A 27,386-nucleotide genomic window follows, 5' to 3' on the forward strand; every position below is an offset into this window, starting at 1 on the left:
CCACCAAAATCGAAACAGTTTGTCTACGTCTGTTTTAGCTTCTTGGCGACGAAGAACGCCACCCCTACAGCGACGACGACCACGCCGGAGATGACCAAGGTCGACTTCAGGCTGCTGCCGAGCTCGCACTTCCCACCGGATCTGCTCCTCGACGCCGCCGCCTCCGCAGCAGCCGCAGCTTCCTTCTAGCAGAAACCATGCATGCATCCATGTCAGCAATTTCCACTTGTGTCTAAAATTTGAGTTCAAAGTTTGATCTTAAATAACAAACTTCGAAAGATTTCTCAGATTATTCTTGCGATTGAATCATAGATAATGCCAATATTCAAATTAATATTTGCTGAATTAACATAATATCATGTAAATGTCATTCTAATATTTTAATTTTGCAAAAAAAAAAAAAACTGATGAGAACTAAATTATCTAGATTAATCCACTAAAATATGTATTCATGTAAGGATATATCTTTTTTAAAAGATGGTAAGCAAGAATTTAAAATACTTTCTTGCGGGCAGCAGTGATATTAGAGGAGACGGAATCAGTAGGGAATTGATCGGGCTTGTCTCTGTTCAACTCCGCAGCCGCATTCCCGGCCGGGAAAGCTTGGTCATCGTCAGCCATTGCCACCACCACGATCACCGATGATCACTGTCTGAAGAACAAACACACTTCTCCCACTCCTTGAATTAAGTTGTATGGCCGATGATGCATGAGCTTGGAGTGCCCTCTCCTTGTTCAGATATAAAGAGAGGGGGAAGGGAGGGGAAAGAAAGGGAGAGAATGGTGGGTTTGGTTAAATGGCAGGCCGACAGGATCGGACTTCCAATCTCCCAATGGTTGACGAAATTACAAGCCACACGTAGATCCTAGTTTCATTGGTCCGTACGCAATTCACAATGATAATTTTTTATTTGTTTTGTTACTCCTAAAAATTTTTCAACCGTTGACCATCGAAAATTGAGTTGACAAAGTAAATAAAATTACAACAAATCTGGGTACAAATAAAACAATTCCCCTTCACGCAATAATCCATCATCAAAGGAGACTGGAGAAAATTTAGTCAAACTAAGGACAAGTAACACTTTGCGCCAAGTGAAGGTCACTAGCTGCATCGTATCTAGCACTTTTTACTAGGATTATCCTGATATACACAATGAGGAAGGCAACATCTTCATGAGAAATAAGGAAATCTTATGTAGAAAAAAACATGAAGGATAACTCTCAAGAAAAGAATGTTGTTATGTATATCCTGGTACCTTTTCGTTGCGACTTGAGCACTTCAGTCTTGGACAATTGTTCTTAGTATCTTCACATCGTGTATTGGCCTGATTTAGTAAAGACAAACGAAATGAGACGGAAAAAGAGATAAAAAATGGAGGCAAAAGAAAGTGCAGTGTATGAGCGTATGAGCTACATAACCTGAATGTAGGACATGTGCTGACTTTATAAATCATGGGGCCTCTTCTCTTTCTTACAATAATTTATATATGTCCAGCCCTCTTGTTTTGGGTTTTATTGGAATATGTAGTGTTTACTTTTGAGTTCCATCAGATTCATCCTTGTGGTAAGTTATAATGTGAATCATTTATTACAATAGTTGTGCAAGTACTGTGATTTGCTAGATATCAAATCTGAACATCTGCAATATGATCAAGGATTTAGAAGGCTCCTAGCTCATACGCTCGCACACTGCAGACAACTTTTTCACGAGTAGAAATTTAAAATAGATCAGTTAACAAGATAATCAGAAGACAACTATCCTGCCTGAAGGCCATTTGGAGAAAAAGATACAATTGCCCATCCTCCTCTGCCAATTGGCATGCAATTTACCAGCCATAGTTTCTGGCCTTGTAATAGCAGCCACCTACTTCTCTTTCCCATTGAAGAGACTTTGAAAAATATCCCTTCGTCTGCCAAATGGCATGCAATTTACTAGCCATAATTTCCACCTTTGCAATAGGAACTACCTACTTCTCTTGCCGGTTGAAGAAACTTTTGAATAATATTCCCTTATGGAAAAGTTTGGTATTTAAACCCTAGGTGGTCTTTACAAAGAATTCTATTACACAGGCACAAGACTAATAACCAGTATAAAATTATGACTAGTAATTACAGATGAACAATACATTAGGTGGGATTTCTAGTCATAGTTACTAAAACCCATTCCACGCGAAATCCACCAAGCACGAGCTTCTAAACATCAAGATGTGGAAAAAAAAAGTTAAAATACTTCGTGGCTCCATCAAAAGAAATTGCATGGGTGCTTCAGAATTTCAACAATGTCATGGGAGTTTAAAGGAAAAAAAATAGCTTCTTCAGATAAAGAAAAAGCAGGGTACCAACTACCAGAATGTAACTATCAGTATCCACTTATATGCTAGCATGACGTGTTGCAGACTCACAATGCAAATGCAGATTTATATCGTTTAGAAAAATCTCAGAATTACCTATCACTGTTGTCAGTTTGCACACTTCCAAGACGTTTAATTACTTCCATCCCCCTACAGACTCTACCAAAAATGGTATGCTTCCCTGTGGAAGGACAAATCATATCCAAAAAAATGTTTAAAACATGAGAAATAACTTAGTTTAACTTCTTGCCGATGATAATAAATCCAAATAAAAGAACAAAATGATAACATTAGCAAATTTATCAGAGATTTAGAAAAACAAGTTACTAATCTAAAACAAGTCCACATAGATCCTATAAGGCTATAACTACTATCTAATATTATCCCAAATTTTCAGCTACTTGTGGTTATTGACTTAACTCATCAACATGTTTACAGAGTGTATGTCTCAACTTACAAAAATCTTTTCCCAACTCTATGCAAAACTATATTTCTTGTAATGATCAAATTAATTAAATCATTCTTTATTGAATTGACTAGTGTTTTTCTATGTATTTTTGTCCCATTAATGGTATTTTCATCAATATCCCATTCTTGTTGAATAACAAATCTAAAATATCTAATCCTTTTAATTTATAAAGATTTTAAAAGTATCTACTTAATTATTCCAATGATTCTTTCTTATTATTAACATTACAATTTATAAATTCAATTTTAGTTCTGCTTTTATTAAAATCTTTAGTTTTAAGTCTTTTCTTCACAATTTGAGCTTCAATATAGTATCATGAATTAACACAGTATGTCTGTGTAGCATATACTAAGGAGGTTTATCTTAAATATATATGTACACTAGAAGATTTATTCTTAATATAATTGGTTAGTTCATCTAACACTACTATACAAAAAGATACGGATAGAGAGCTAACCTTTAATATAAACTTATAGTTATAGAGAAATCATATGCCTTCGCTAGTAATTCTAGCATTAGTAACAATACATTATACATATCTTTTATTGCATTAATATAATTGCTCAATATTCTTTTTTCTCCAAATCCTATCTATTTTTAATTAGTTTTCTTATTTGAATAAATAGCATCTATGGTTGCTCTTGTAGACATTGTACCAAATTGATTTTTTAAATCCGACATTTTATCTCCTTTCTCCTAGCATAGAAGTTTTCTAAAGTTTCATGGTATAGACGCATCAATTAAAACCTTTATAATTAAAATAATATTATATATCACCCTTATTCCTACAAATAGATTCTAAAATCTTTTCCTTAATTTCTAGAGCATCTTTTTAATTCTCAAAATTTTAATAAATAACTTAATTAACCAAAAAAACTTAATAAATAACTACTTCCAAATTAAATTGCAGTATCATTCAACCTAACAATTTAACTATTAATGCAACACCAGATTGAACTGAAACTCACACAGAGAATTGAGATGAAATAAATGGAACAAGGGAATAATTATCGCATACAAAGATGAAAGATCTCATGCAGTGATTGACAAAGAAATTTTTTTTATAAGTTGAAACTATATTACAACAACGCTATAGAGACTCAACCTATAGAAAATAGGAGATAAATATCACAAACTCCTACTAAATTAAAAGCTACCCATTAAACTAAACTAATCTACATGATACCCCCAAATCCAAATAGAACAACTTTTAATCAATCCAAAATAAAAATTTGAAAGTTAAAATATTCCTGTTTGAAATCATAGAAAACATTGTCAAATGCGGCAAATGAATAGTGGGCGCATAACCCATAAGTCCTGCGAGTGTAGATGTTCTTCTAAATTGAGGCAACATCAAATCAAATTAAAACATACTAATACAAACGAAATAGATAAAGCAAAGAGATAATTATTCTCAAATAAAGAAATAAAACCCCATATAGATTGACAAAGGAGAATTTTTTATTACTCGAATGATGAAAATAAATTGAAATGGCGTTACTTTTTTAACTAAACATTCCAAAACAGGAAATAAATATGACAAGTTAAAAAATATAATAACTCAATTGAAGTCCTAATAAACTAAAAAATAGCCATTAAAATCCTACAAATTAAAAGATGCTAAACTACACAATGGGCAAAATAAAACCATTTCCAATCAATTCAAATCAATTCCTTTTTTGAATCATCTAAAACTTTCTTGAACATCAATTCCTTGCTTGTGCCACCTACCTTCATTTTCTTCAAAACGTTTTTATCTTGATCTAATATTAGTAACAACTCTAGGTTCATATGCAAATTGATAAAGAATTGCAACACATTTAAATTGAGGAGTGCTAGTGAATTTAAACAAATTATATATGTAGGCAATTTTTTTATCATATTTATACAAACTTTTATCACACTATATGCAAGGAACATCCTTATCACTGAGCAATGTTAGAGAATTTGTCTTTGATAGATTGTTTTATGTTATATATAAGTGGGCATGAGTATAGTTTGAGAACTCATAGTCGTGGTACAGCCAAAATGAGAAACTTATTGTGATGGGTTTTGAAGATGAAAGCAATAGTAATATAGTGATGTGATAAAGGACATACATAATAGTGTAGTTATTTGTGTTAGAGTTATTAAAATCTGAAGGTATAACAAATTATGCTCCTATAATTAGAGGATTACATCAAGGTCAATATAAGTTCTAATCCTTTTGCATTATTCTAGATGAACTTACAAGCCAAGATAAAACTTAACACCATTGGAATTGGCCCTCTCTTTTCCCAAGCCTGATAATAGCTAAGAATCTAGATGTGGGTAGGCTTTTGGCCTTACCTTTCCCTAAAAAATACAATTTGAATTGAAGGTGGGAAGATAAGAAAGGAGACTTAAGAAAACTCTATTTAACACAATTAAAAATGACTTAGAAGTGGTAGGTAATAGTATCCATATAATCTTATATAGAGTTTAGTAGCAGGATAATATAAATGCAGCCAATGCCAAAAGTTGGTGCTCAACAGTTTATTTCTTGTACTTGAAGAAATTGAGCAAATAAGTGATAAGCGACCACATCACTCAAGTAGCATAGTATAATAATAGAGAGACTCTTCAATACTAGTTCTCCTTTTTTTATTACCGTCCAATGGCTGGCATGGTGCCAATGTTATAAAAAATTGGCTACCATTTGTGTTAGGACCAGCATTTGCCATTGATAGTATGCCCGCTCCAGTATGCTTCAACTCAGGTTTTATCTCGTCCTCAAACTTTGGACTGGTAAGAATGAAGGGAAAATATTATCAGTCAATGACTAAGGTAATTGACTACAATAGCAATGAAAAGGGACTAGGGACAAAAATTCATAGTAACACAACTAAAATCCCATTATAATCAAAACGCATCACAAGAGACGTGTAGCAGTGGCCGTCAGATCTGTGACGAAATCCAAAAAAGCTGCTAATTTGCAAAGTCAAGCAACAAGAAAGCTCAAATTAATCTATTTGCTGCCAGATTTTTCCTGTAAACAACTAAAACAAACGCCCTCTACAGCCACTGGAAATCAAGACAGTAACTAACCCGTAAATGGATTCACCACCCCTTCCAGTCCCTGTCGGATCACCGCCTTGGACAATAAAATCCTATGGAACGTAAGCCAAATAGTTAGGAAAACAGAAAAAGAGAAGAAAAAAATGAGATTAGGTCATCGACGTAGGAAGGATGAGAAAGAACCTTGATGATTCGGTGGAACTTGACGTTGTCGTAATAACCTCTCCTAGAGAGCTCAACAAAGTTCCTGCAAGTCTTCGGAGCGTGCTTGTAGTACATCTAAGATCCATAAAAATGTGATGTCGGAGAGGGATCGTATGGCACAAATCAAACGAGAAGGAAGAAGACAGGAGGTGGAGAGAGGAGGAACAAGTACCTCGACTGTAAAAGGTCCCATGGAGGTCTCCAAGGTCACCTCCGGCGGGCCGCCGTCGGCGCTCCCCCACATGGTGCAGCGAGTTAGTTTTTATGGAACCGCAAATTGAAAACCGAGGCCGGAGAGCCTCTCACTGCTCACTTACACAACAAGAGGCGGTTTAGTTGCGAAGATATTTTTTATATTGATTTTTTTAAAAAATATTTTATATTTAAAATGTAATTTGATTTTAGAATTTGAAAGCTAGTTTATTTAAAATTCCTAACGTGATTTTTTAAAAATATTTACTATATTTTAATATTGATTAAATTTTAAATAAAACTTAGTTAAATGCTAAAATAAAATTTAGAGAGGACTATCTAACCTTCTTTGGAGGATCTCTATTAGGGAGTTTTTCTATTAATACCTTTTAATTTGATAGAATATTTTTGTCCCAAGTCTAGTTAGAATATTTTTGTCCCAAGTCTAGTTTTCTATTAATACCTTTTAATTTGATAGAATATTTCTACCCATTCCTAATAACGTACTTTGGATTTATATACTGATGGATGAATTAGAGCAAGTGGACTGCAAGCTCTTTTCTAATTAATGATATATATAAATTATAAGACGGCAGTAACCGAGATTGTTATTCTAATCCTACACTAATAAATTTCTTAAGTCCTAATTGCACTTGTGATGCAGCCTTTTTTATTATTTTTATTTTTATTTTTATTTTTAATTTCATTGAGCCCGCAATGCGATCAATACTACAAAGGAGCAGGCAGCCGACTTTATAAATGAAATAACTAACTAAACAATTTAATTCCTCCATATCTACTACAAATCTCCTTTAACTAAACAATATATATTTATTTATTGACAGTTATTGTAGGTATTCAATTACAGTGGCAAATTGTATGATTATCAATTAATTAAATTCCCACCATTAATTAGGTGGGTCAGACGTCGACGGTGCATGACGTGGTCCGCCGGAAGTGGAACGACGGCGCAGAGCTGCCACTGGTCCCCGTCCCGTGGTCGATGGAGATGAGCGCCGGGCAGTCGACGTGGAGGTGGCGGTGGCCGTACTTCCACGACCCAGACTTCCACCGCAGCCTCCCCTCTATCTTCACGTCGAGGAGGAGTAGCCCCGCCGCGGCGTCCCGCTCCATGGCCACGGCGATGTACTCCGCCAGGGGGACGCCTTCCCCGACCAGGAACGGCCACCACACGGCGGCGGCGTGGTGGCCCTGGTAACCTGCAGGGAGCGCAGTGCACCCGGTGATCTGCTGGCCCCGGTAGGCGGCGAAGGCGTCGAGCTTGTCGTAGTAGATGCCGACGCGATCGTTGGGGTTGCGCGAGGAGAGGGAGACTTGCAGGACGGCGGTGAGGGAGTTGGAGTCGCCGGCGGTGAGGTTGAACTGCTGGACGGAGGCATTCTGGAGGTAGAACTCGGGCTTGGTGTGTCGGAGGAGGAGCCAGATGATCAGGATGGTGAGGAGGATGAGGAAGACAAAAATGAGTGCGGCGGCGGAGAGATAGAGGTGCAATCGTCGGCCCTTGCAGCGGCCGTGGTTGCCACAGTCGTCGATCGACATGCCGGCCCGGCTAGACTAATGAGAAGGTGTGGGCAAGAGGATCAAGGCGATAATCGAGAATATTTAAAGGCAGTAGAAAATGGACAAAATAATCTACGATCAATTTGATAATTTTAAATTTAATCTGATTAAAGTCTCTCTAAATTAGTTGTTTGGTAAAGTAGATGAGAGTATTTTAGTTAATTTGGAGAATATTAGTTGAAGCTTAGTGATATATTATTAAGGAGAGAAAACGATCAGGGAACTTGCATGACGAGTTGAAGTTAGCTAGAAGAAAATTACAAGAATTTTCTGTTTGATAAATTTTTTATTAATAGTTACATTTCAATAGAATGCATATTATCAATCAAATAAATTTTAACTTGCTATACATATTAGATGATCTTATTTGAATTTTTAAATAAAATAATAATTAATTTTTATATGTTTTATTTTTTCCTAAAATATTAGATTAGAGACTGTGTAGGCAATTTGGTTGGTGTAACCATTTCCTAATTTACCTTCATGTTTGACCTAAAGTTCATATGTTTCTAGGAGATTAATGATCTCATACTTTGACGATTGGACTTTACCTATTACAATACTCTCCCTGTTGATATTTAAGGAAATCAAGTTATCTATATATATAATCTATTTGTAGACTGATGCAGTGATAAAGAGGGGTCTATCTAGCATTGGTCAATTATCAAGATCGAGGTTAAATTTAAGATGGTCAATGTCAGAGTGTCAAAAGACTCACCTACGGTGGTCGAGCAGGACCTTAGTAAGGTCGGTTGGGGCATTCAGTGTTCGATCGACAAGAGACTTGTCCGAGCTGACCACCCGTCCAACTCTAGACAATACGGTAAGACGGTCAAGCGCTCAGTGCGGAGCAACAGGACGTTGAGGAGATTGAAGAGCTTGTCCAATCGGGAGGGACAAGCTACTACGTTAGTCACAACAATGAAGAGCGGCTGAGGCCGACAGAGTAGAGGAGTCCCAGTCGAGCGACTACCCCGCTCGGCCAAGCAGCGGGACTATTGTTATATCTCTCGATATCTTTTTGGAAGATAGTGCCATTGACACGAGGTATGATCAACAGATGGATCGTATGAAGGAAGCTTCTACTATCTTGTCAGGGATATGCATACCCAGTTAAGGTATGGTGTCAGAGCCACTTTCTTGACAAGTCATTTCATAGGACACATTAGATAATATGTTCATGCCTCGAGGAGCATGCGCGTCGCCCACCAGGGCTCTATATAAAGGGGGTCCAAGTACCGACGGAGGTACGCGTTATTCACCATTTGTGCTTGCGTTACTGTTGCTCCGCTTTCCTCTATAGTTCTAGTGACTGACTTGAGCATCAGAAGGACAACATTGGGGACCCCTTCCCTGACTCGGCACTGACGTTGCTTGTTTTGCAGAGCGGGACCCATCTACATCCAGTCAATGCAGCAGCCACATCCCCAACTTTTCATCTTCCCGTTTCCGGACAGGATCATGTTGGCGCCATCTATGGGAACATAACATGCATCTGAAACGAGAAGATAGAGGACGCTGGATGACTCACCATGGTGATGTTAACAAAGGAGGATCTTGATATGCTTATACAAGCCCGAGCGACAAGGATAGTGAAGCAACAACAACAATAAGTGTTGGTTAAGCGCCAAACGCCAAGCGCATAAGCCTGCGACATCAGCGGCAAGCATCAAACAGGATATAGAAATCAAGCAAAGCATGTATCCGTTCAGGGATAGATAGGGATGTAAACGAGCCGAACCGAGCTGAACAGTATTAGGCTCGAGCTCAGCTCGTTTAAGTTATATTCGGGCTCGAGCTCGAATTGAGCTTTTATCACAAGGCTTGAGCTCGGCTCGTTTTAGAATTATCAAGCTCGCGAACAGTTCGAGCTCGGCTCGTTATTAGCTCGATTATCAAAGTTAACGAGCCTAACTCGTTAAGCGAGCTCAGGCTCGTGCTCAGGCTCGTTTCTGAGCTCGTTTAGAGCTCGTTTTGGCTCGTTTTAGAGCTTGTTTTTTTGGCTCATTTTAAAACTCATTTTAAGGCTCGTTTTAGAGCTCATTTTTTTGGCTCATTTTAGAGCTCGTTTTTTGGCTTGGTTTAAGATTCGTTTTAAGACTCATTTTTTTTGGCTCGCGAGCCTATAAATGAACATGTTCGTGAGCTCACGAGCCGAATATCCTTAAGCTCGAGCTCGGCTCGATAAAACTATCGAGTTCGAAATCGAGATCGAGCTCGGCTCGATAAGATAAACGAACGAACTCGAACGAGCTTTTTACCGAATCGAGCTCCGAATAGCTCGCGAATCGTTTGGTTCATTTACATCCCTAGGGATAGAACAAGAAGCTGATTGGAATATATGGGGAGGCACCCAATGCGCCAATCCCCTTTCATCGAGTGCTATTCCGGACTCCATCAGAGGAATGGGGCCGAGCGAACAAGGACCAGGGGTCTTCCTCTAATGAAGCACTCGTTCAGGATGCACGAAAGGGGAAAGCACCAAGGGACAATGATTCACTCGAGTGGATCAATCAACAAATCTCGCAAGGGATTCTGGATGACCCTCTGCCCAGGCACTGCACCCCGCTGGCGATTAGAGAATACAACAGAACTACACCCCGCTGGCGATCAGAGAATACAACGGAACTACTAATCCGAACGATCACTTGGCCAAGTTTGACAATGCGCCCATACTTCATCAGTACATCAACGGGGTAAAGTGTCGGATCTTCCTTAGCACCCTCTCCAGATTAGCACAACGTTGGTTCAAGAGATTGTCAAACGAATCAATCCACAGCTTCAAGAACTTCCTAACGGCATTTCTACACTACTTCACTAGTAGTCGCCGCTACTAGAAGATAAGCGTCAATTTGTTCTCCTTGAAGCAAGGGCTCAGGGAGGCATTGCGGGCCTATATCCAGCGCTTCAACCAGGTGGTCATGGATATTCCCTCGATCTCTGGAGAAGTATTGGTGAACACCTTCACCTAAGGCCTCACCGAAGGAGAGTTCTTTCGATCACTCATTCGACCGCCGAGGGATTTCGACCATCTGCTCAGGAGGGCCACGGAATACATAAACGTGGAGAAAGCCCAAGAGGTCAGAAGAAAGGAGGTGCCTGCTGAGCCCATAGCAGCGCCCGAGTAGCGACCATCGAGTAGTCATCAATCCCCAAAGGGGCTAATCCTGTCCGAACGCTGAATCAACGGACGCTGGGCACGTGACGCTCTCCGAACTGATGACGTGGATCTCCGGCCGGTCGTAGGGGTCTCCGGCGAACCTGCAAGGAAGTTGGGCCGGGAAGGGGTTCCCGGCGATGACCCTCCGACGCTCAAGTCAGGCAAGAGGAAACTATGGGGTGGCTTCGAATATCGGAGAATGCGTACCTCCAGCGAAGTGTGAGGACCCTTATATAGAGCTATGAAGAGGCTCATGCACACATACCGAGGCGAATACGTGTCCTCTAACCATACCTCAGTATGGGCTTGTCAGAGGAGCTTGCCTGACACCATACTGCTACAGTCCGAGCACCTCTCTGATAGGACGGCATAATCTTCTGTCGTAAGGTGCAAGTCAGTGTATGACTTAGTTGTTGGACACGCCTGTTGTCAGAAGATGTTTCTCGATATTTCTCTTGTCCTTTTGTCTCTTCTGTTCCCGCGCCGAGCGTCTGGCCGGTCGACAGTCCCATTACGTCCGACCGGACGTAGGTACTGATCCGCTTGGGAGATTTCGGGTTGTATGCTCGGATGGAACTGTTCACAGCATTATTGCTTTATGCCTCCGCCGAGCGGGCTACCCGCTCGGCCTGGCGACCTTGTTCATCATGAGCGTCGGAGACCCGACTCCTTGTCAGGTTGTCTTTGCTTCCGCTTAGTCCCCATTCGGCCGGTCGGCCTCCCCTTTTCCGGCCGGCTATTTGACCTTTGACCTCCACGTGGCGTTGACTTCCCTCAAAGGGGGTCCCCCGTCCTTACTGCTGGATCACTTGCCTCCCCTTCAAGTCTAGTCGAAGGAGGTGATTAGTCCGACTGACTGGACCATCAGTTGCGCCGAGCGGCGTTCATATGCAACTACCCTCCGCTCGGCCCCCACGGGGGCAGCTAAAAACGTCCGTCAACGCTAACATTCCTCGGATCTCCTCGACGTTTGCGTCAATCTCCATCATTAAGGCCGAGCACGCGCTCATTAAATGTGACTTATGTTGCGACGCCACGTGGCACCCCTGATGCCGTCAGTGTACGGCGGCGGCGTTACCTTCGATGGGACCGCCTTAGTTCGAAATGGACGGTAAGATGCGGGTTTCGGTTCCCGTGACCTGTAATTGATGGCTGAGGCCGCTCAGGCTCCACCCTATAAAGCCTCCGCTTTCTTCCTTCGCCACATTTCTGCTTCCGCGTGCCCAGAAGCTTCCTTCAGCGTTCCAGTGCTCCGGCGGCTTCGATTCTCCTTTTTCCGGCGATTCAGTGTTCTTCTCCGATCCTCATTCTTCTCTGTAAGATTCTTCTTCTTTCTTTCTTTGTTAGCCTTGTGTTTCTTGTCGTATTTTCGTCCTCTGCACACTATTTCATCTATCATCTTCTTCCTTTACCCTCTACCTTTCATCTCTTTTGGTTTCGTCCGCTCGGACAATGGCTAGCTCCTCTCAGCCCCAAGACCAAGCCCTCGGCCCATGGTATACTACCATGGAGTCGTGCTTCGATCGGCGCGACGCCGATATTCTGATGGATACTTTTGACATCCCGTCTGACTTCGAAATTATCTTACCTTCTCTCTCCGCTCGGCCACACAAACCGCCGCGCGGAGCTTTTTGTATTTTCTGCGACCAGTTCACAGCTGGTCTGCGATTTCCAATTCATCCCTTCATTGCCGAAGTTTGTACTTTTTTCGGCATTTCGCTCGGAAGCCTAGTCCCCAACACTTTCCACCTTTTATGCGGCATCGTCGTTTTGTTCAAAATCCACAATATCCCCCTCCGACCGGAGGTTTTCTATTATTTTTATTACCCTAAACAGTCCGAGCTGGGCATATATATGTTCCAGCTCGGTCCGGTTTAGTTTTCTTCAATAAGTTGTCCTCTTCCAATAAGCATTGGAAAGAATTCTACTTCTACCTTCGTATGCCCGAGCGGGCCACTTTCCGAACCCAATGGCAGGTCGGACAGCCAGTCTCCCCAGAGCTCAAAAGGTTCAAGACCCGAACAGATTATCTGCATGCTGCCAACATGTTAGCCAGTCTGAAGTTTGACATCAATAAGTTCCTGCCTGAAGGGGTGATGTACATATTTGGCCTGAGTCCGATCAGGACCCCCCTTCCGAGCGGCTTTGGTAAGAATTTTACTTGCGCATTTGTCTTGATTGCTAACTGATTTTCTCCTTTTTTCCTTTGCAGTGGACATCGTCATGGAGTCCGTGATGGCCGACATTTTGAAGAGGAAAGCGGCGGCGCTCGAGGCCGCGGCTGCCAAAGAGATGGAGGTGCTTGGCATCGAGCCGGTCAGCTCGCACGAAGGAGAGAGCGACACGAATGCAGGGGAGTTGGCCGCTCAGGCTTCTCTCCCGGAGCCGGCGGTTGGCGTAACTTCCAGCCGAGGGCTTTTCGCTCGGGAGGAAGGCTCCGCTCAGGAGGAAGAGCGTCCTCTTCGACAAAAGAGGCGCCGAGCGGAGACACCGATGCGCTCAGCTACTTCCGCGGTGCAGCTGTCCGAGCGGCCACCACCGATTCTCGCGGCAAAGCCCCAGCGGTTGAGGCTATTTCGTCCGATCGGACTCCATCCCAACTGAACGCGTATGCGGACCCCCTTGAGGCCGTTCCAGTCAGCGTCCTTCCGCCCGCTCCACGCCGAGTCGAACGCTCGGCCATTTTGTCCCAGATGTCTGCACCGGCCTCCGATCCTTCCCTAGCTTCCGCCCAGACGACTCCCGGTCGGCACCGTACCATCAGGGTTACCCTGCATCTTCCCACCGAAGAGCTGCTGCCCGAGTCCGCTCGGCCAACTGCGCCCGAGCACATGATCACAATGAAGGGGCCTCTGGCCGAAATGTGGGCCGACGCTCGGGCACGCGTCACCATGATTCCACTCAGCAATCTGGCCAACAGCCACATGCAACAGGCCACGGGGGTAAGTTTGTTTTCTTCAAGTCTTTTATACGCCTCTTCCGATCGACTGTTAATGATCTTATTTATTGACAGAGATGGGTGGAGGAGATCACCGTCTCCAACCGTTTAGCGATGGTGGACGAGGAGCTAAAAAGGTTAAGGAGCTTGGGTGGCGCCCTCCCAGGGTCCATCATACGCCGAGCTGCAGAGGGAGCTCAAAAAGACCCAAGATCTACTGGCAGCCGAGCAGAAGAAAACGGTCGATCAGGCCTACACTCTGGGAGAACTGGAAAGGCAGGTGAAGACGCTTGAGCGGAAGAAAAACCTCGCCACCGAGCGGAAGAAAACGGCAATCTCCGATCTGGAGAAGAAGAATGTCGAGGCTCGGGGTCTGGAGCAAAAGGTTAAGGAGCTGATGGATCATTTGGCCGGCGAGAAGGCAGCCCGATCGGATGAAGTGAAGAAGCTTGAGGCTGCCTTGCAAGAACATCAGGCAGCTGCCGATGCTTCCCGAGCAGCCCTCAAAGAATACCAGGAGGCTGAGCCGAGCCGGGTCGCCGCCTTAAGGCAAAATTACATCCGTTCGGTCGAATTCTCTGAAAAAGTCTGCGAACGGATGTACACTGCCTTCGAGCTTGCTATGAATGCTACCACGACCTACTTGAAGTCCAAGGGTCATCTTCCCGACTCCGTCCTCATCCCGGCCCAAGACCAGGCGACGCTCCTCGGCACCATCCCGAAGGATCTCTACGATTATCTAGAATAGAAGTTTATATGTAATTCGACCGCTCGGCCAAAAACTATCCTTGTTTGGTAATTCGGCCGTTCGGCCTTAATTTCTCTAATATGCTTTTGTGTGCTTTTTCTTTTGCTAATCAACACGAGTGCTATCCGCTCGTCTCGTCAACTACCGTTGTTCATGTTCCTTCACTTCTCCTCGCTATTCGCTTTTCATCTCACCTTTCTTGTGTTCGAAAGGGGTTTTTTACGAAGTATTTTGTGTAGTCAGTCCGCTCGGCTGAATATATCCTGTTTCGCAAACGGGATTTCCACCAGATGTTCACGAAGTACCTTTGGTTACTTGGCCGATCGGCTAAACGACTTAAAAATCGACCTCTATATTGTCTTCTTCCGGCCGGAGGGTTTATAGTCGCCGGCGCGACTCTCGATTTTTAACGTCGGAGCTCGACGGTCTTCCGCCCGGAGGGTTTATAGTCGCCGGCGCGACTCGATTTTTAACGACGGAGCTCGACGGTCTTCCGGCCGGAGCGTTTATAGTCGCCGGCGCGACTCTCGATTTTTAACGTCGGAGCTCGACGGTCTTCCGGCCGGAGGGTTTATAGTCGCGAGCGTGACTCCCGATTTTTAACGTCAGAGCTCGACGGTCTTCCAGCCGGAGAGTTTATAGTCGCCGGCGCAACTCTCGATTTTTAACGTCGGAGGTTTATAGTCGCCGCTCTCGATTTTTAACGCCGGAGCTCGAGGGTTTAAAGTCGCCGGCGCGACTCTCGATTTTTAACGTCAGAGCTCGACGGTCTTCTGACCGGAGGGTTTATAGTCGCCGGCGCGACTCTCGATTTTTAATGTCGGAGCTCTACGGTCTTCCGACCGGAAGGTTTATAGTCGCCGGTGCGACTCTAGATTTTTAACGTCGGAGCTCGACGGTCTTCCGGTCGGAGGGTTTATAGTCGCCGGTGTGACTCTTGATTTTTAACGTCGGAGCTCGACGGTCTTCCGGCCGGAGGGTTTATAGTCGTCGGCGCGACTCTCGATTTTTAACGTCGGAGCTCGACGGTCTTCCGGCCGGAGGGTGATTTTTAACGTTGGAGCTCGACGGTCTTCCGGCCGGAGGGTTTATAGTCATCGGCGCGACTCTCGATTTTTAACGTCGGAGCTCGACGGTCTTCCGACCGGAAGGTTTATAATCGCCGGCGCGACTCTCGATTTTTAACGTCGGAGCTCGACGGTCTTCCGGCCGGAGGGTTTATAGTTGCCGGTGCGACTCTCAATTTTTAACGTCGGAGCTCGACGGTCTTTCGGCCGGAGGGTTTATAGTCGCCGGCGCGACTCTCGATTTTTAACGTCGGAGCTCGACGGTCTTCCGATTCGTCTGACGATGCCTTATACTTGTGCTAATTTCCTGATTTTTTACTCCTGCATTTCAAATATACAGACGAACGGAAAATATACAATATTCATTACATTGGCGCACCTTTCACCCCGCCGGGTAAGGTTGGAGGTGGTTCGCGCTCCATGGTCGATCCAGTTGTCGTCTGTCTTCATCCTCTAGATAATAGACACCCGAGCGGAGCTTTTCGATGACTTTGAAGGGGCCCGCCCAAGGAGCCTCCAGCTTGCCAATGCCCCCGACCGGCTTTACTTTCTTCCACACTAGATTGCCGACCTGGAACGCTCTAGGGATCACGCGCCGGTTGTAGTTCTGCTTCATTCTCTGCCGGTACGCCATCAGCCGGACGGACGCTTTGGCTCGCTCTTCGTCGATCAAGTCCAACTCCAAGTTCCTCCGCTCAGCGTTGTCATCATCATAGTTCTGGATCCAGACGGACTCTATACCGACTTCAACCGGGATAACCGCTTCGCCGCCGTACACCAAATGGAATGGCATGACGCCCGTTCCCTCCCTTGGGGCCGTGCGGATAGCCCATAGGACGCCCGGAAGCTCGTCCACCCAGCTTCCTCCCATATGGTCAAGCCGAGCCCGAAGAATGCGAAGAATCTCCCGATTGGCTACTTCTGCTTGACCATTGCTCTGGGGATAAGCCACGGAAGTAAAGTGTTGTTCGATGCCATAACTTTTGCACCATTCTTCGAGCTGCTTCCCGGCGAACTGTCGCTCGTTATCAGATATGAGCCGGCGAGGAATGCCGAACCGACAGATTATATGCTGCCAGATAAACTTTTTGACCATCTGCTCGGTGATCTTGGCCAGTGGCTCAGCCTCCACCCATTTAGAGAAGTAGTCGACCGCCACCAGTAGAAACTTCCGCTGACCGGTAGCCATAGGGAACAGACCCACGATATCCATTCCCCACTGATCGAACGGACAAGACACTGTAGATGCCTTCATTTCTTCCACCGGTCGGTGGGAGACGTTGTGGTACTTCTGGCAGGAGAGACACGTCGCGACGGTCCGAGCGACGTCTGCTTGTAGGGTTGGCCAGAAGTACCCAGCCAGCAAGATCTTCTTAGCCAGCGATCGTCCGCCTGGATGTCCTCCGCACGATCCTTGGTGCACTTTATGAAGGATGTACTTCGCGTCCTCCGAGCTTACGCACTTCAAAAGTGGGTGGGAGAATGCCTTCTTGTAGAGTTGGTCTCCGACGAGCGTGAACCAACCGACTCTCCTCCTCAATAGCTGGGCTTCCTCCCGATCGGAAGGTGTAGCACCTGAGCATAAAAACTCCATGATGGCTGTCCTCCAATCGCTCAGAAATGAGAGGCCTTCCATCCGGTCGATGTGCTCCACCAAGGATACTTGCTTAATTGGCTGCTAGATGACGACCGGTGATATTGCACTTGCGAGTTTGGCTAACTCATCTGCCGCCTGGTTCTCCGCCCGGGGTATCTTCTGGATAACGACTTATCTGAAGTGAGCCTTGAGCTTTTCGAAGGCCTCGGCGTAGAACTTGAGCCGAGCGTTGTTAATCTCAAAAGTGCCTGAGAGCTGCTGAGCGGCCAGTTGGGAGTCTGAATGGAGTGTTACCTGACCGGCGCCTACATTTCGGGCTGCCTGCAAGCCGACTATGAGGGCCTCGTACTCCGCTTCATTATTTGTGACTTTGTAGTCCAACCGGACGGATAAGTACATCCGTTCTTCCTGGGGGGAGAGTAATAGCACACCTATCCTGCTCCCGAGCCGAGTAGACGATCCATCCACAAATATTTTCCACATTGCTTCGGGCTCGGGATTTTGCATTTCGGTAACAAAATCTGCCAAGGACTGCGCCTTTATCGCCAATCGGGGTTGATACTGAATGTCAAATTCGCTCAATTCCGTCGTCCATTTGATGAGCCGTCCGAACGCTTCTGGATTCAGCAGTACTCTTCCCAATGGGTTGTTCGTCCGGACGATGATTGTATGTGCCAGGAAATAAGGACGAAGTCTCCGAGCGGCGAGGACCAAAGCAAAATCCAGCTTCTCGAGCCCAGTGTAGCGGGATTCAGCATCTTTTAAAATATGGCTCAAGAAGTACACAGGTTGCTCTTCACCGCTCGTCCTCACTAAGGCCGAGCCGACTGCCCGCTCGGTTGAAGATAGATAAATACAGAGCGGCTCACCTACAGCTGGCTTGGCTAATATGGGCAAGGAGTTCAAGTATGTCTTCAGCTCTTCGAACGCCCGGTCGCATTCCTCGTCCCAATGAAACTTAGTAGCTTTGCGCAGGATCTTGAAAAAAGGGAGGCTCCGGTCGGCAGTCTTGGCGATAAATCTTGACAACGCGGTTATCCGACCGGTCAGGCGCTGTACTTCCCTTAGATTTCTTGGGGGCGGCATATCTTGCAACGCTTTTACTTTGCTGGGATTTGCCTCTATGCCCCGCTCGGTCACTATATAGCCCAAAAAACGCCCGCCTTTTGCTCCGAACAGACATTTCTGAGGATTCAGCTTGACTCCATACTTCCTCAGCATTCGGAAGGTCTCCTCCATGTCCGTAAAAAGATCAGCCAATCGAACGGATTTGACGAGAATATCATCCACGTACACTTCTAAATTGCGTCCGATCTGCTCCTTGAATACTTTGTTCATCAAGCGCTGGTAAGTTGCTCCCGCGTTCTTCAGTCCGAACGACATTACATTGTAACAATAAGTGCCGTCGGCTGTGAAGAAGCTGACCTTCTCTTGATCTTCTCGGGCGAGCGGCACTTGATGGTAGCCCTGATAGGCGTCTAGCATGCATATCAGCTCGTAGCCGGCTGTGGAGTCCACCAGTTGATCAATCCGAGGCAGAGGGTATAAATCTTTTGGGCATGCTTTGTTGAGATCTCGGAAATCGATGCAAACCCTCCACTTGTTGCCCGGCTTGGAGACTAGCACTACATTTGCGAGCCATCTCGGGAACTGGACCTCCCTTATATGGCCGGCCTCCAGGAGCTTTTCGACTTCCACTCGGATGATGGAGTTTTGTTAGGCGCTGAAGTCCCTCTTCCTTTGCTTCACCGGCCAAGCGTCCGGTCGGACGTGAAGCTCATGCTGTGCGATACTTGGCGAGATTCCCGGCAGCTCGTGCGTCGACCAAACGAAGACATCACAGTTTCTCTGGAGACATTTGATCACCTCCTTTTTCTGGCTTTCCTCCAGATCGGCCGCAATAAATATGGTGGCCTTCGATCGGGTCGGGTGAATCTGCACTTCCTCCTTTTCTTCATAAACCAAAGAGGGTGGTTTTTCGGTAATGGCGTTCACCTCGATCCGCGGCGTCTTCCGAGTGGAATTAGCTTCTGCCCGGACCATTTCGATGTAGCATCGCCGAGCTGCCGGTTGGTCTCCTCACACTTCTCCGACTTTATCCTCAACAGGGAACTTAATTTTTTGGTAAAAGGTGGAGACGGTCGCTCGGAATTCACTGAGTGCCGGTCACCCCAAGATGACATTGTATGCAGAGGGAGAGTCGACCACGACGAAGTTTGCAGTCCGAGTCCTTCTGAGCGGCTCTTCTTCCAGCGAAATAGCCAGTCGGACCTGTCCGACGGGCAAAACTTCATTGCCCGTGAACCCATAGAGGGGGGTTGTCATGGGCAGCATCTCGGCTCGATCGATTTGCAGTTGGTCGAAGGCATTTTTGAAGATAATGTTGACCGAGCTGCCTGTATCGATAAAAATACGGTGAATAGTATAGTTAGCTATTACCGCTTTGATGAGGAGGGCGTCATCATGTGGCACTTCAACTCCCTCGAGGTCCCTGGGCCCGAAACTGATTTCGGGCCCGCTCGCCCGTTCTTGACTGCAGCCGACCGCATGGATCTGGAGCTGCCTGACACTTGCCTTCCTTGCTCTGTTGGAGTCTCCTCCGGTCGGGCCGCCAGCTATTATGTTGATTTCGCCGCGGGACGTGTTGCTTCTATTTTCTTCCTCCCGTGCGGACGGCCTAGGCCGCTCCCTAGATACTCGAGGTGTTAGGATGTATACTAAAAGCCTAGCTTTTGGTATAAACATTTATTTAAAAATAAGAATCACATTGGTCAAATGTCTACATTTATGATAAATGTAGTTGTTCAATTAATTTATATTGTAGATAACATGGTGTGTGGTATCACATATAGAAGATCTTGTTATCAGTACCTTATAAATTATAAACAGTAGCTCATGACCAAGATGGAAAGGAACAAACCATTGGAAGGTCGTAGTGTAATTAGGTATTAGTTTATCTTAACTATATAATTACACTAGTACACTTAGAGTGTATTGAGTAGGACCATTAGAGGTCGTTTCTTTTATACTGACTTTATAAAGGAACAAAGACCTCAGTTATTATGGAAGTGTATGCTCTTAATCCTAATATAATAACAAGCACATATATTTGATATTTATTTCTTTAATTTATCAATGGGTGAGATTTAGTTCGATAAATCAATAAGCCCGATAAGTTGGGAAATGATATCACTTATAGTGTGTGTTGTTAATTATAGAAGGAAACTGTGTCCTAGTAATCTAGGTTGAGAATGTCCCCAAGAGGAGCTCATAAGGATTGTCATGTTAAACCCTGCAGGTGGACTTAGTCCTACATGACGACAAGGTTGAGTGGTATTACTCTTGGACTAAGATATTAATTAAATGAGTTGTCAGTAACTCACTTAATTAGTGGACATTCGACATCTTAAACACAGGGAGACTAACACACTCATAATAAGAAGGAGCCCAAAATGTAATTTGGGATTGGTGCGGTAGTTCAATAATAGTTCTCTAGTGGAATGAATTATTATTGATAAAATTAAGTTGTTTGTTCGGGGCGAACACGGGATGCTTAATTTTATCGGGAGACCAAAACCAATTCCTCCTCTCGGCCCCTACCGTAGCCTCTTGTATATAGAGATTTATACCCACCACATACCCACCTTCTTACCCATCCAATGGGGCGGGCCAAGCTAGCTTGGAACCCAAGCTAGGGCCGGCCAAGACCAAGTGGATGAGCTAAGTTGGTGGCCGGCCAAAGCTTGGGTCCCAAGCTTAGGTGGCCGGCCACTAGAATATTAAATGGGATTTTTATTAAAATTATTTCTTATGTGGATATCATGATTTTAAAAGAGAGTTTAAAAATTAAAAATTTCCTTTTATAGCTTTCTACAAAAGATTAAGAGAAGAGATTAATCTCTTTCCTTATTTGTAGATTAAAAGGATGATTTTAATTTTTGGTAAAAACTTTCCTTATTTGTAAATCATCTACATGTTTAAAAGAGAGTTTAAAATTTGAAATCTTTCCTTATTTGTTGATTAAAAGGTGGATTTTAAATTTTAAGAAAACTTTCCTTTTTAACCATGTTCATGATTTAAAAGAGAGTTTAAAAATTAAATATTCTCTTTTATAAGTTTCTACAAGAGATTAAGAAAAGATTTGATATCTTTCCTTATTTGTAGATTAAATGGGATTTTAATTTTTAGAGATTACTTTCTTTTTATCCACATGTTTAAAAGAAAGATTTTAATTTATTAAATTTCCTTTTTATAAACCAATCACGAAGGGATAAAATTATTGGAGAAATTTTTATAAATTTCTAGAAACAAATTAGGAAGTTTTAATTCTTGTTTAATTAAAACTCTCCTTGATTTGGGGAAATAAGTGACCGACCATGTTATAATGAAAAGAAAAATTATTTTTAATTAAATAAATTTTTACTTTTCATGGCAAAAGAATTAAGGAAGTTTTTATTTAAATTTCCTTATTTGCCAAGATTAAGGATTATAAAAGAGGGGGTAGAGGAGGCTTTATGTAAGAACAACTCTATTTTTTTTCTCCCTCTTTTCTTCCTTGGTGTGGCCGGCCCTTCCCTTTCTCTTATCTCCATCTTTGTGGCCGAAACCTTCTTTTCTCTTGGAGATCAAGTGGTGGCCGGATCTTAGCTTGGAGAAGAAGGAGAGAAAGCTTGCATCCCTTCGAGCTTGGTTGGTGGAAAAGGATCTTCTTCCTTTGAAAGTCTTGCTTGGCCGAAACTTGAAGGAAAGAAGAAGAAGGTGGTTTGGTGGTTCTCGTCTCGGAAGATCGTTGCCCACACAACGTCCGGGATTAGAAGAGGAATACGGTAGAAGATCAAGAGGTCTTTCTAAAAGGTATAACTAGTATTTTTCCTTTCCGCATCATACTAGTTATTTTTGGAAATAATACCAAACACAAGAGGCATGCGATTCTAGTATTTCGAATTTATTTTCGATGTTGTGTTCTTTATTTTTTTTCCTTGTGATTTGATTGTTCCTTTCGGTTAACCTAAAGTTATTTTAGGAAATTAAATATTAGCTTTTCTTAAAAGGTTTTGTCTAGTCGGTGGTGGTTGCTCCCATATCCAAGAAGGTCATGTGCCTCGCCACGTCAGTACTAGGAACCAATTATGGAAATTAATATTTAATGGAATTAATAACTTAGGTGATTTGGATCGAACGTGTTAAGTTCCGCAGGAGATCCAAGTCAAAACCTAAAAGAACAAATAGATTAAACTTTGGATCAAACGTGTTAAGTTCCGCAGGCGATCCAAGTTTAATTTAAAAGAACACATGGTAGCTAGGAAAAGGTTCAGACCTTTGTACAAAATTTTTGTACAGTGGAACCATTAGGTTTTCCGAGTAGCAACCAACACGAGGATTGCCCTCGTGCCTCTGAGGATAATGCCGCTCGGGAGACTATTGCTGTCGCCTGTCGGGTATCCGCCGATCGACCTCATGGTGTCGCTGTTGCCTGTCGGATGATGGCGATTGACGACGGCTATTCCGAGGAGCGGGATGGGTGATCAGGGGAAGGCTTCGGCAATCTCGCGTGTTATGCGTGTCGGTCCGGTGGAACGAGCAAAACATCGGGGTCCATTTCTTTTTTGGTTTAGGCCGCTCGGCAGCTACCTCTTGAACGGCGTGGGACCTTGCGTGATGAGGGCGGACTGCTTCAGCTCGAGGTCCTCTGGGCGGCTGGTGGCCAGCGAGCGGATTCCGCTCGGCTGGGGCTGGCCGCTCGGTTGGAGCTTCTTTTCTTCGGGCCGCCTGAGCTTCCTCCATATTAATGTATTCATTGGCCCGGTGTAACATATGATCGTAGTCTCAGGGCGGCTTCCGAATGAGTGAGCGGAAGAAGTCACCGTCCACGAGGCCTTGAGTGAACGCATTCATCATTGTTTTTGAGGTGACAGTTGGAATATCCATGGCCACCCAGTTGAACCGCTGGATGTAAGCTCGGAGCGGCTCCCTGGGCTCTTGTTTGATGGCAAACAGACTGACTGACACTGGTCTTCTGATAACGCCGACTGCTTGCAAAATGGTGGAGGAAGGCCGTGCGGAACTCCTTGAAATTTGTAATGGATCCGTCCGGCAGCCTCCGAAACCACCGTTGCGCCGATCCCGAGAGGGTGGTGAGGAACACCCGACACTTTACTCCATCTGTGTACTGATGTAGGGTAGCCGTGTTGTCGAACTTACCAAGATGGTCGTCCGGATCGGTGGTTCCGTTGTATTCCCCGATAGCCGGGGGCACATAATGTTTTGGCAGAGGGTCCCGCAGGATGGCCTCTGAAAATTGCCGGTTGATCCGTTCGGGGGAGGCATCCGTTCGGGGAGCCTTGCCTTTTCTGTTGTCTCGCATAGGCGCCTCGTCGGATGAAGATCTTCGGTCACGATTAACTGTTGCGGCTTCAGGAGGCATACGAAATAGGGCCCGATGAAACGGAACCGTGGCCAGTGGTGCTTCCACTCGGCCTCCTGACGCGGACGCCGCTTGTTGCTCCATCCGCTCGGCTTACGCCTTCTGTTTCTGTTGTTCCACAAGCTTAGCTGCTCTTGCCTCGATCAGAGTGTCGAGCTCCTCCGTGGAGAGCATCACCATATGCGGTCGTCCAGCTTTGTCCATTGCTTCCGTTCGGATGCAGGTGCGTTCCCATAGACGGCGCCAATTTGATCCTATCCGAACGCTGAATCAACGGATGCTGGGCACGTGGCGCTCTCCGAACTGATGACGTGGATCTCTGGCCGGTCGTAGGGGTCTCCGGCGAACCTGCAAGGAAGTCGGGCCGGGAAGGGGTTCCCGGCGACGACCCTCCAACGCTCAAGTCAGGCAAGAGGAAACTATGGGGTGGCTTCGAATATCGGAGAATTCGTACCTCCGGCGAAGTGTGAGGACCCTTATATAGAGCTGTGAAGAGGCTCATGCACACATACCGAGGCGAATACGTGTCCTCTAACCATACCTCAGTATGGGCTTGTCAGAGGAGCTTGCCTGACACCATACTGCTACAGTCCAAGCACCTCTCTGATAGGACGGCATAATCTTCTGTAGTAAGGTTCAAGTCAGCGTATGACTTAGTCGTTGGACACGCCTGTTGTCAGAAGATGTTTCTCGATGTTTCCCTTGTCCTTTTGTCTCTTCTGTTCCCGCGCCGAGCGTCTGGCCGCTCGGCAGTCCCATCACGTCCGACCGGACGTAGGTACTGATCCGCTTGGGAGATTCCGGGTCGTATGCTCAGATGGAACTGTTCACAGCATTATTGCTTTATGCCTCGGCCGAGCGGGCTACCCGCTCGACCTGGCGACCTTGTTCATCATGAGCGTCGGAGACCCGACTCCTTGTCGGGTTGTCTTTGCTTCCGCTTAGTCCCCGTTCGGCCGGTCGGCCTCCCCTTTTCCGGCCGGCCATTTGACCTTTGACCTCCACGTGACGTTGACTTCCTTCAAAGGGGGTCCCCCGTCCTTACTGCTGGATCAGGGGCCTTGATCGGGAGGATCCCAACAACACCAGGAGCCAAGGACACACGTCGTACAACATGTAACAGCCGGTCGCCCAAAGGCTGCAAAAGGCAAGGCATGGACACCATTATTCTGCTCCTTTAATCAGTCGACGACGCACAACTGCTATGATCTAACTCCGATTGCAAGCCAATCGGCTCCATGAGGATATCATCGTCGGCCACCATCACCCAATCGACATCATAGACGCCGGTTAACCGACCAGAAGGAGGAAGAGAGAGGGGCGTCTGAGCGGCGCCATCATCTGCCCTAGCAAAGGAACAACATGAGTCTCGCCCGAGCTTCTACTGAGCGGAACAGACCCTCGGATTGGGAGGAAGAAAATAGGAGCAACTCCGTTCTAGGAGAAATTGGAATGATTGCTGGCGGGCCGACCAGTTATGATTCTAACCGAGCGAAGAAATCGTACGCTCAATGACTGAAGATCCACGCTGTGGGATGCAGTAAGGAGAAGGCCAAAGGACCTAAAATAAATTTTGACCCCCGAGACTTAGAGGGAGTGGAGATCCCTCACGATGACGCCCTGATCATCCGAGCAGTAATCACTAATTATACTATTCACCGAACCTTTGTTGATATAGGGAGTTTGGTGAATATTATATTCAAGAAGGCTTGACTAGCTACAAATCTACCGGAGCGAGTTGCAACCAATGACGACTATACTCTACGGCTTCACAGGCAATGAAATGTTGCCGATCAGCCAAGCATGGCTGGCCATTTCGCTTGGAGAGGAGTTGCTCAAGAGGACTAGGACCACGAACTTCATTGTGTTGGATGCGTCGTCCGCCTACAATGTCATACTAGGCCGACCGACCCTCAACAAGTTCCGAGCGGTGGTGTCCATCTTCTACCAAAAGATTAAATTTCCGGTGTACAACAAAGTGGATGAAGTCAAAGGTGATCAATTAGCCGCTCGGCGATGCTATGTCGAGATGGTCAAGTCTAAAGCAAGGGCCGCTCGAAAGAATCCGCGCTTGGAGGTGAATGCTATCAGGGAAGAACCTTCTACGCTGGTCTATGAAGAAAAGGAGGAGGTTCAAATCCACCCCACTCAGACGAGCTCCCGGGCATCTCGTCGAGCGTGGCTCAGCACGAGCTTCATGTCTGACTGGACGCTCGGCCTGTGAAGCAAAAGAAGAGCGACTTCAGCACGGAGCAAAACTAGATCATCTGGGCGGAGATAAAAAAATTATTGGAGGCTGGCCACATCCATGAAGTCCAATTCCCAAGATGGCTGACCAATATTGTGTTAGTCTCCAAGAAGGGCAACAAGTGGCGGGTCTGCATCGACTTCCGTGATCTGAGTAAGGCATGCCCGAAGGATTTCTATCGCTGCCCAGGATAGATCAGATGGTGGATTCTACGGCGGACTGCGAGCTAATCTGCATGCTCGACACGTACCAAGGATACCGCCAAGTGTCACTCGCCCGAGAGGATCAAGAGAAGGTCAACTTCATAACGACCGACGGAACCTATTGTTATAATGTCATGTCGTTTGGATTGAAGACCGTCGGCACCACTTACCAGAGGCTAATGAACAAGATGTTCTGATGGTAGATCGACCGCAATATGGAGGTATATGTCGATGACATATTAATAAAATCCCTCCGAGCTATTGACCTTTGTATAGACGTTGAGGAAACATGCTGAACCTTGAGGGCCTATGGAATAAAGCTGAACGTGAACAAGTGTTTGTTCGACGCAAAGAATGGTCGCTTCCTCAGATACATTATCACCGAACGGGGCATCGAGGCAAATCCGAGCAAGGCGAAGGCACTACAGGACGTGCCCCAACCCCACAACTTGAAGGAGGCCCAACGACTGACTAGGCGGATCATTGTGCTATCAAGGTTCATTTTCAAGTCAATCAACCGGAGTTATCCATTCTTCAAGGTGTTGCGCCGAGCGACAAAATTTCAATGAGATGCAGAGTGCGACAAGGCACTAGAGGAGCTTAAGGAGTACCTTAACTCCTTGCCTGTACTGGCTAAGCCGAGCGCTGGAGAACCACTCCGGATCTACTTATCATCCACCGAGTATGCGGTTGACTCGACATTGGTAAGACAAAATGGTCATGAGCAATCGCCTGTGTATTTTCTAAATCATATATTAAAAAATACAGTCTCGCTACATCTGTCTTGAAAAGTTGGCATATGCACTAGTGCTCATTGCTCGGAGACTCCGTCCTTACTTTCTTTTGTATCCTATCATCATGATGACTAACAATGTCTTGGGAAGGGTCCTTCTCAACCCAGAAGCGTTCGGGCGGCTAATCAAATGGACAAACGAGCTGAGTGAATTTGACATACAGTATCAACTCCAAACGGTGATCAAGGTCCAGGCCTTAGCTGATTTCGTTACCGAGGTCTAGAACGCTGAGCCAGACGCAACGTGGAAGATATATGTGGACGACTCATCCACTTGGCAAGGCAGTGGGATCGATATTCTTCTGATTTTGCCGCGGGAAGACAGGATGTAGCTGTCCGTTCGGTTGGATTATCAAGGGATAAATAATGAAGTTG

General features: G+C 45.3%; 2 protein-coding genes across 2 annotated transcripts; both read right to left on the reverse strand.

Annotated features, from left to right (window-relative positions):
- Positions 1 to 889: 889 nt before the first annotated feature.
- Positions 890 to 6,383, reverse strand: LOC122025227 (peptidyl-prolyl cis-trans isomerase CYP18-2-like). The gene is made up of 7 exons (XM_042583996.1): positions 6,233 to 6,383; positions 6,040 to 6,135; positions 5,887 to 5,948; positions 5,450 to 5,583; positions 2,448 to 2,532; positions 1,257 to 1,325; positions 890 to 1,141 (listed from the first exon to the last, which is right to left on the reverse strand). Exons 1-6 carry the CDS (start codon positions 6,302 to 6,304, stop codon positions 1,280 to 1,282), a joined length of 495 nt encoding a protein of 164 aa, XP_042439930.1. The 5' UTR covers positions 6,305 to 6,383; the 3' UTR covers positions 890 to 1,141; positions 1,257 to 1,279.
- Positions 6,384 to 7,003: 620 nt separating this feature from the next.
- On the reverse strand, positions 7,004 to 7,840 carry LOC122025241 (NDR1/HIN1-like protein 1). Its single transcript, XM_042584007.1, has one exon. It carries the CDS (start codon positions 7,810 to 7,812, stop codon positions 7,174 to 7,176), a length of 639 nt encoding a protein of 212 aa, XP_042439941.1. The 5' UTR covers positions 7,813 to 7,840; the 3' UTR covers positions 7,004 to 7,173.
- Between the last annotated feature and the right edge of the window lie 19,546 nt (positions 7,841 to 27,386).

This window comes from Zingiber officinale, chromosome 9B (assembly GCF_018446385.1).
Source record: "Zingiber officinale cultivar Zhangliang chromosome 9B, Zo_v1.1, whole genome shotgun sequence".
NCBI lineage: Eukaryota > Viridiplantae > Streptophyta > Magnoliopsida > Zingiberales > Zingiberaceae > Zingiber > Zingiber officinale.

What these genes read in the sequence shown, in the direction of transcription:
- LOC122025227 (XM_042583996.1), bottom strand. Translation starts at nt 6,304, where the DNA reads ATGTGGGGGAGCGCCGACGGCGGCCCGCCGGAGGTGACCTTGGAGACC. An exon ending in AGTTCCACCGAATCATCAAG is followed by an intron (nt 5,949 to 6,039) that starts GTTCTTTCTCAT and finishes TACGTTCCATAG; the next exon opens with GATTTTATTGTCCAAGGCGG. An exon ending in CAAACTGACAACAGTGATAG is followed by an intron (nt 1,326 to 2,447) that starts GTAATTCTGAGA and finishes TTACTAAATCAG; the next exon opens with GCCAATACACGATGTGAAGA.
- LOC122025241 (XM_042584007.1), bottom strand. Translation starts at nt 7,812, where the DNA reads ATGTCGATCGACGACTGTGGCAACCACGGCCGCTGCAAGGGCCGACGA.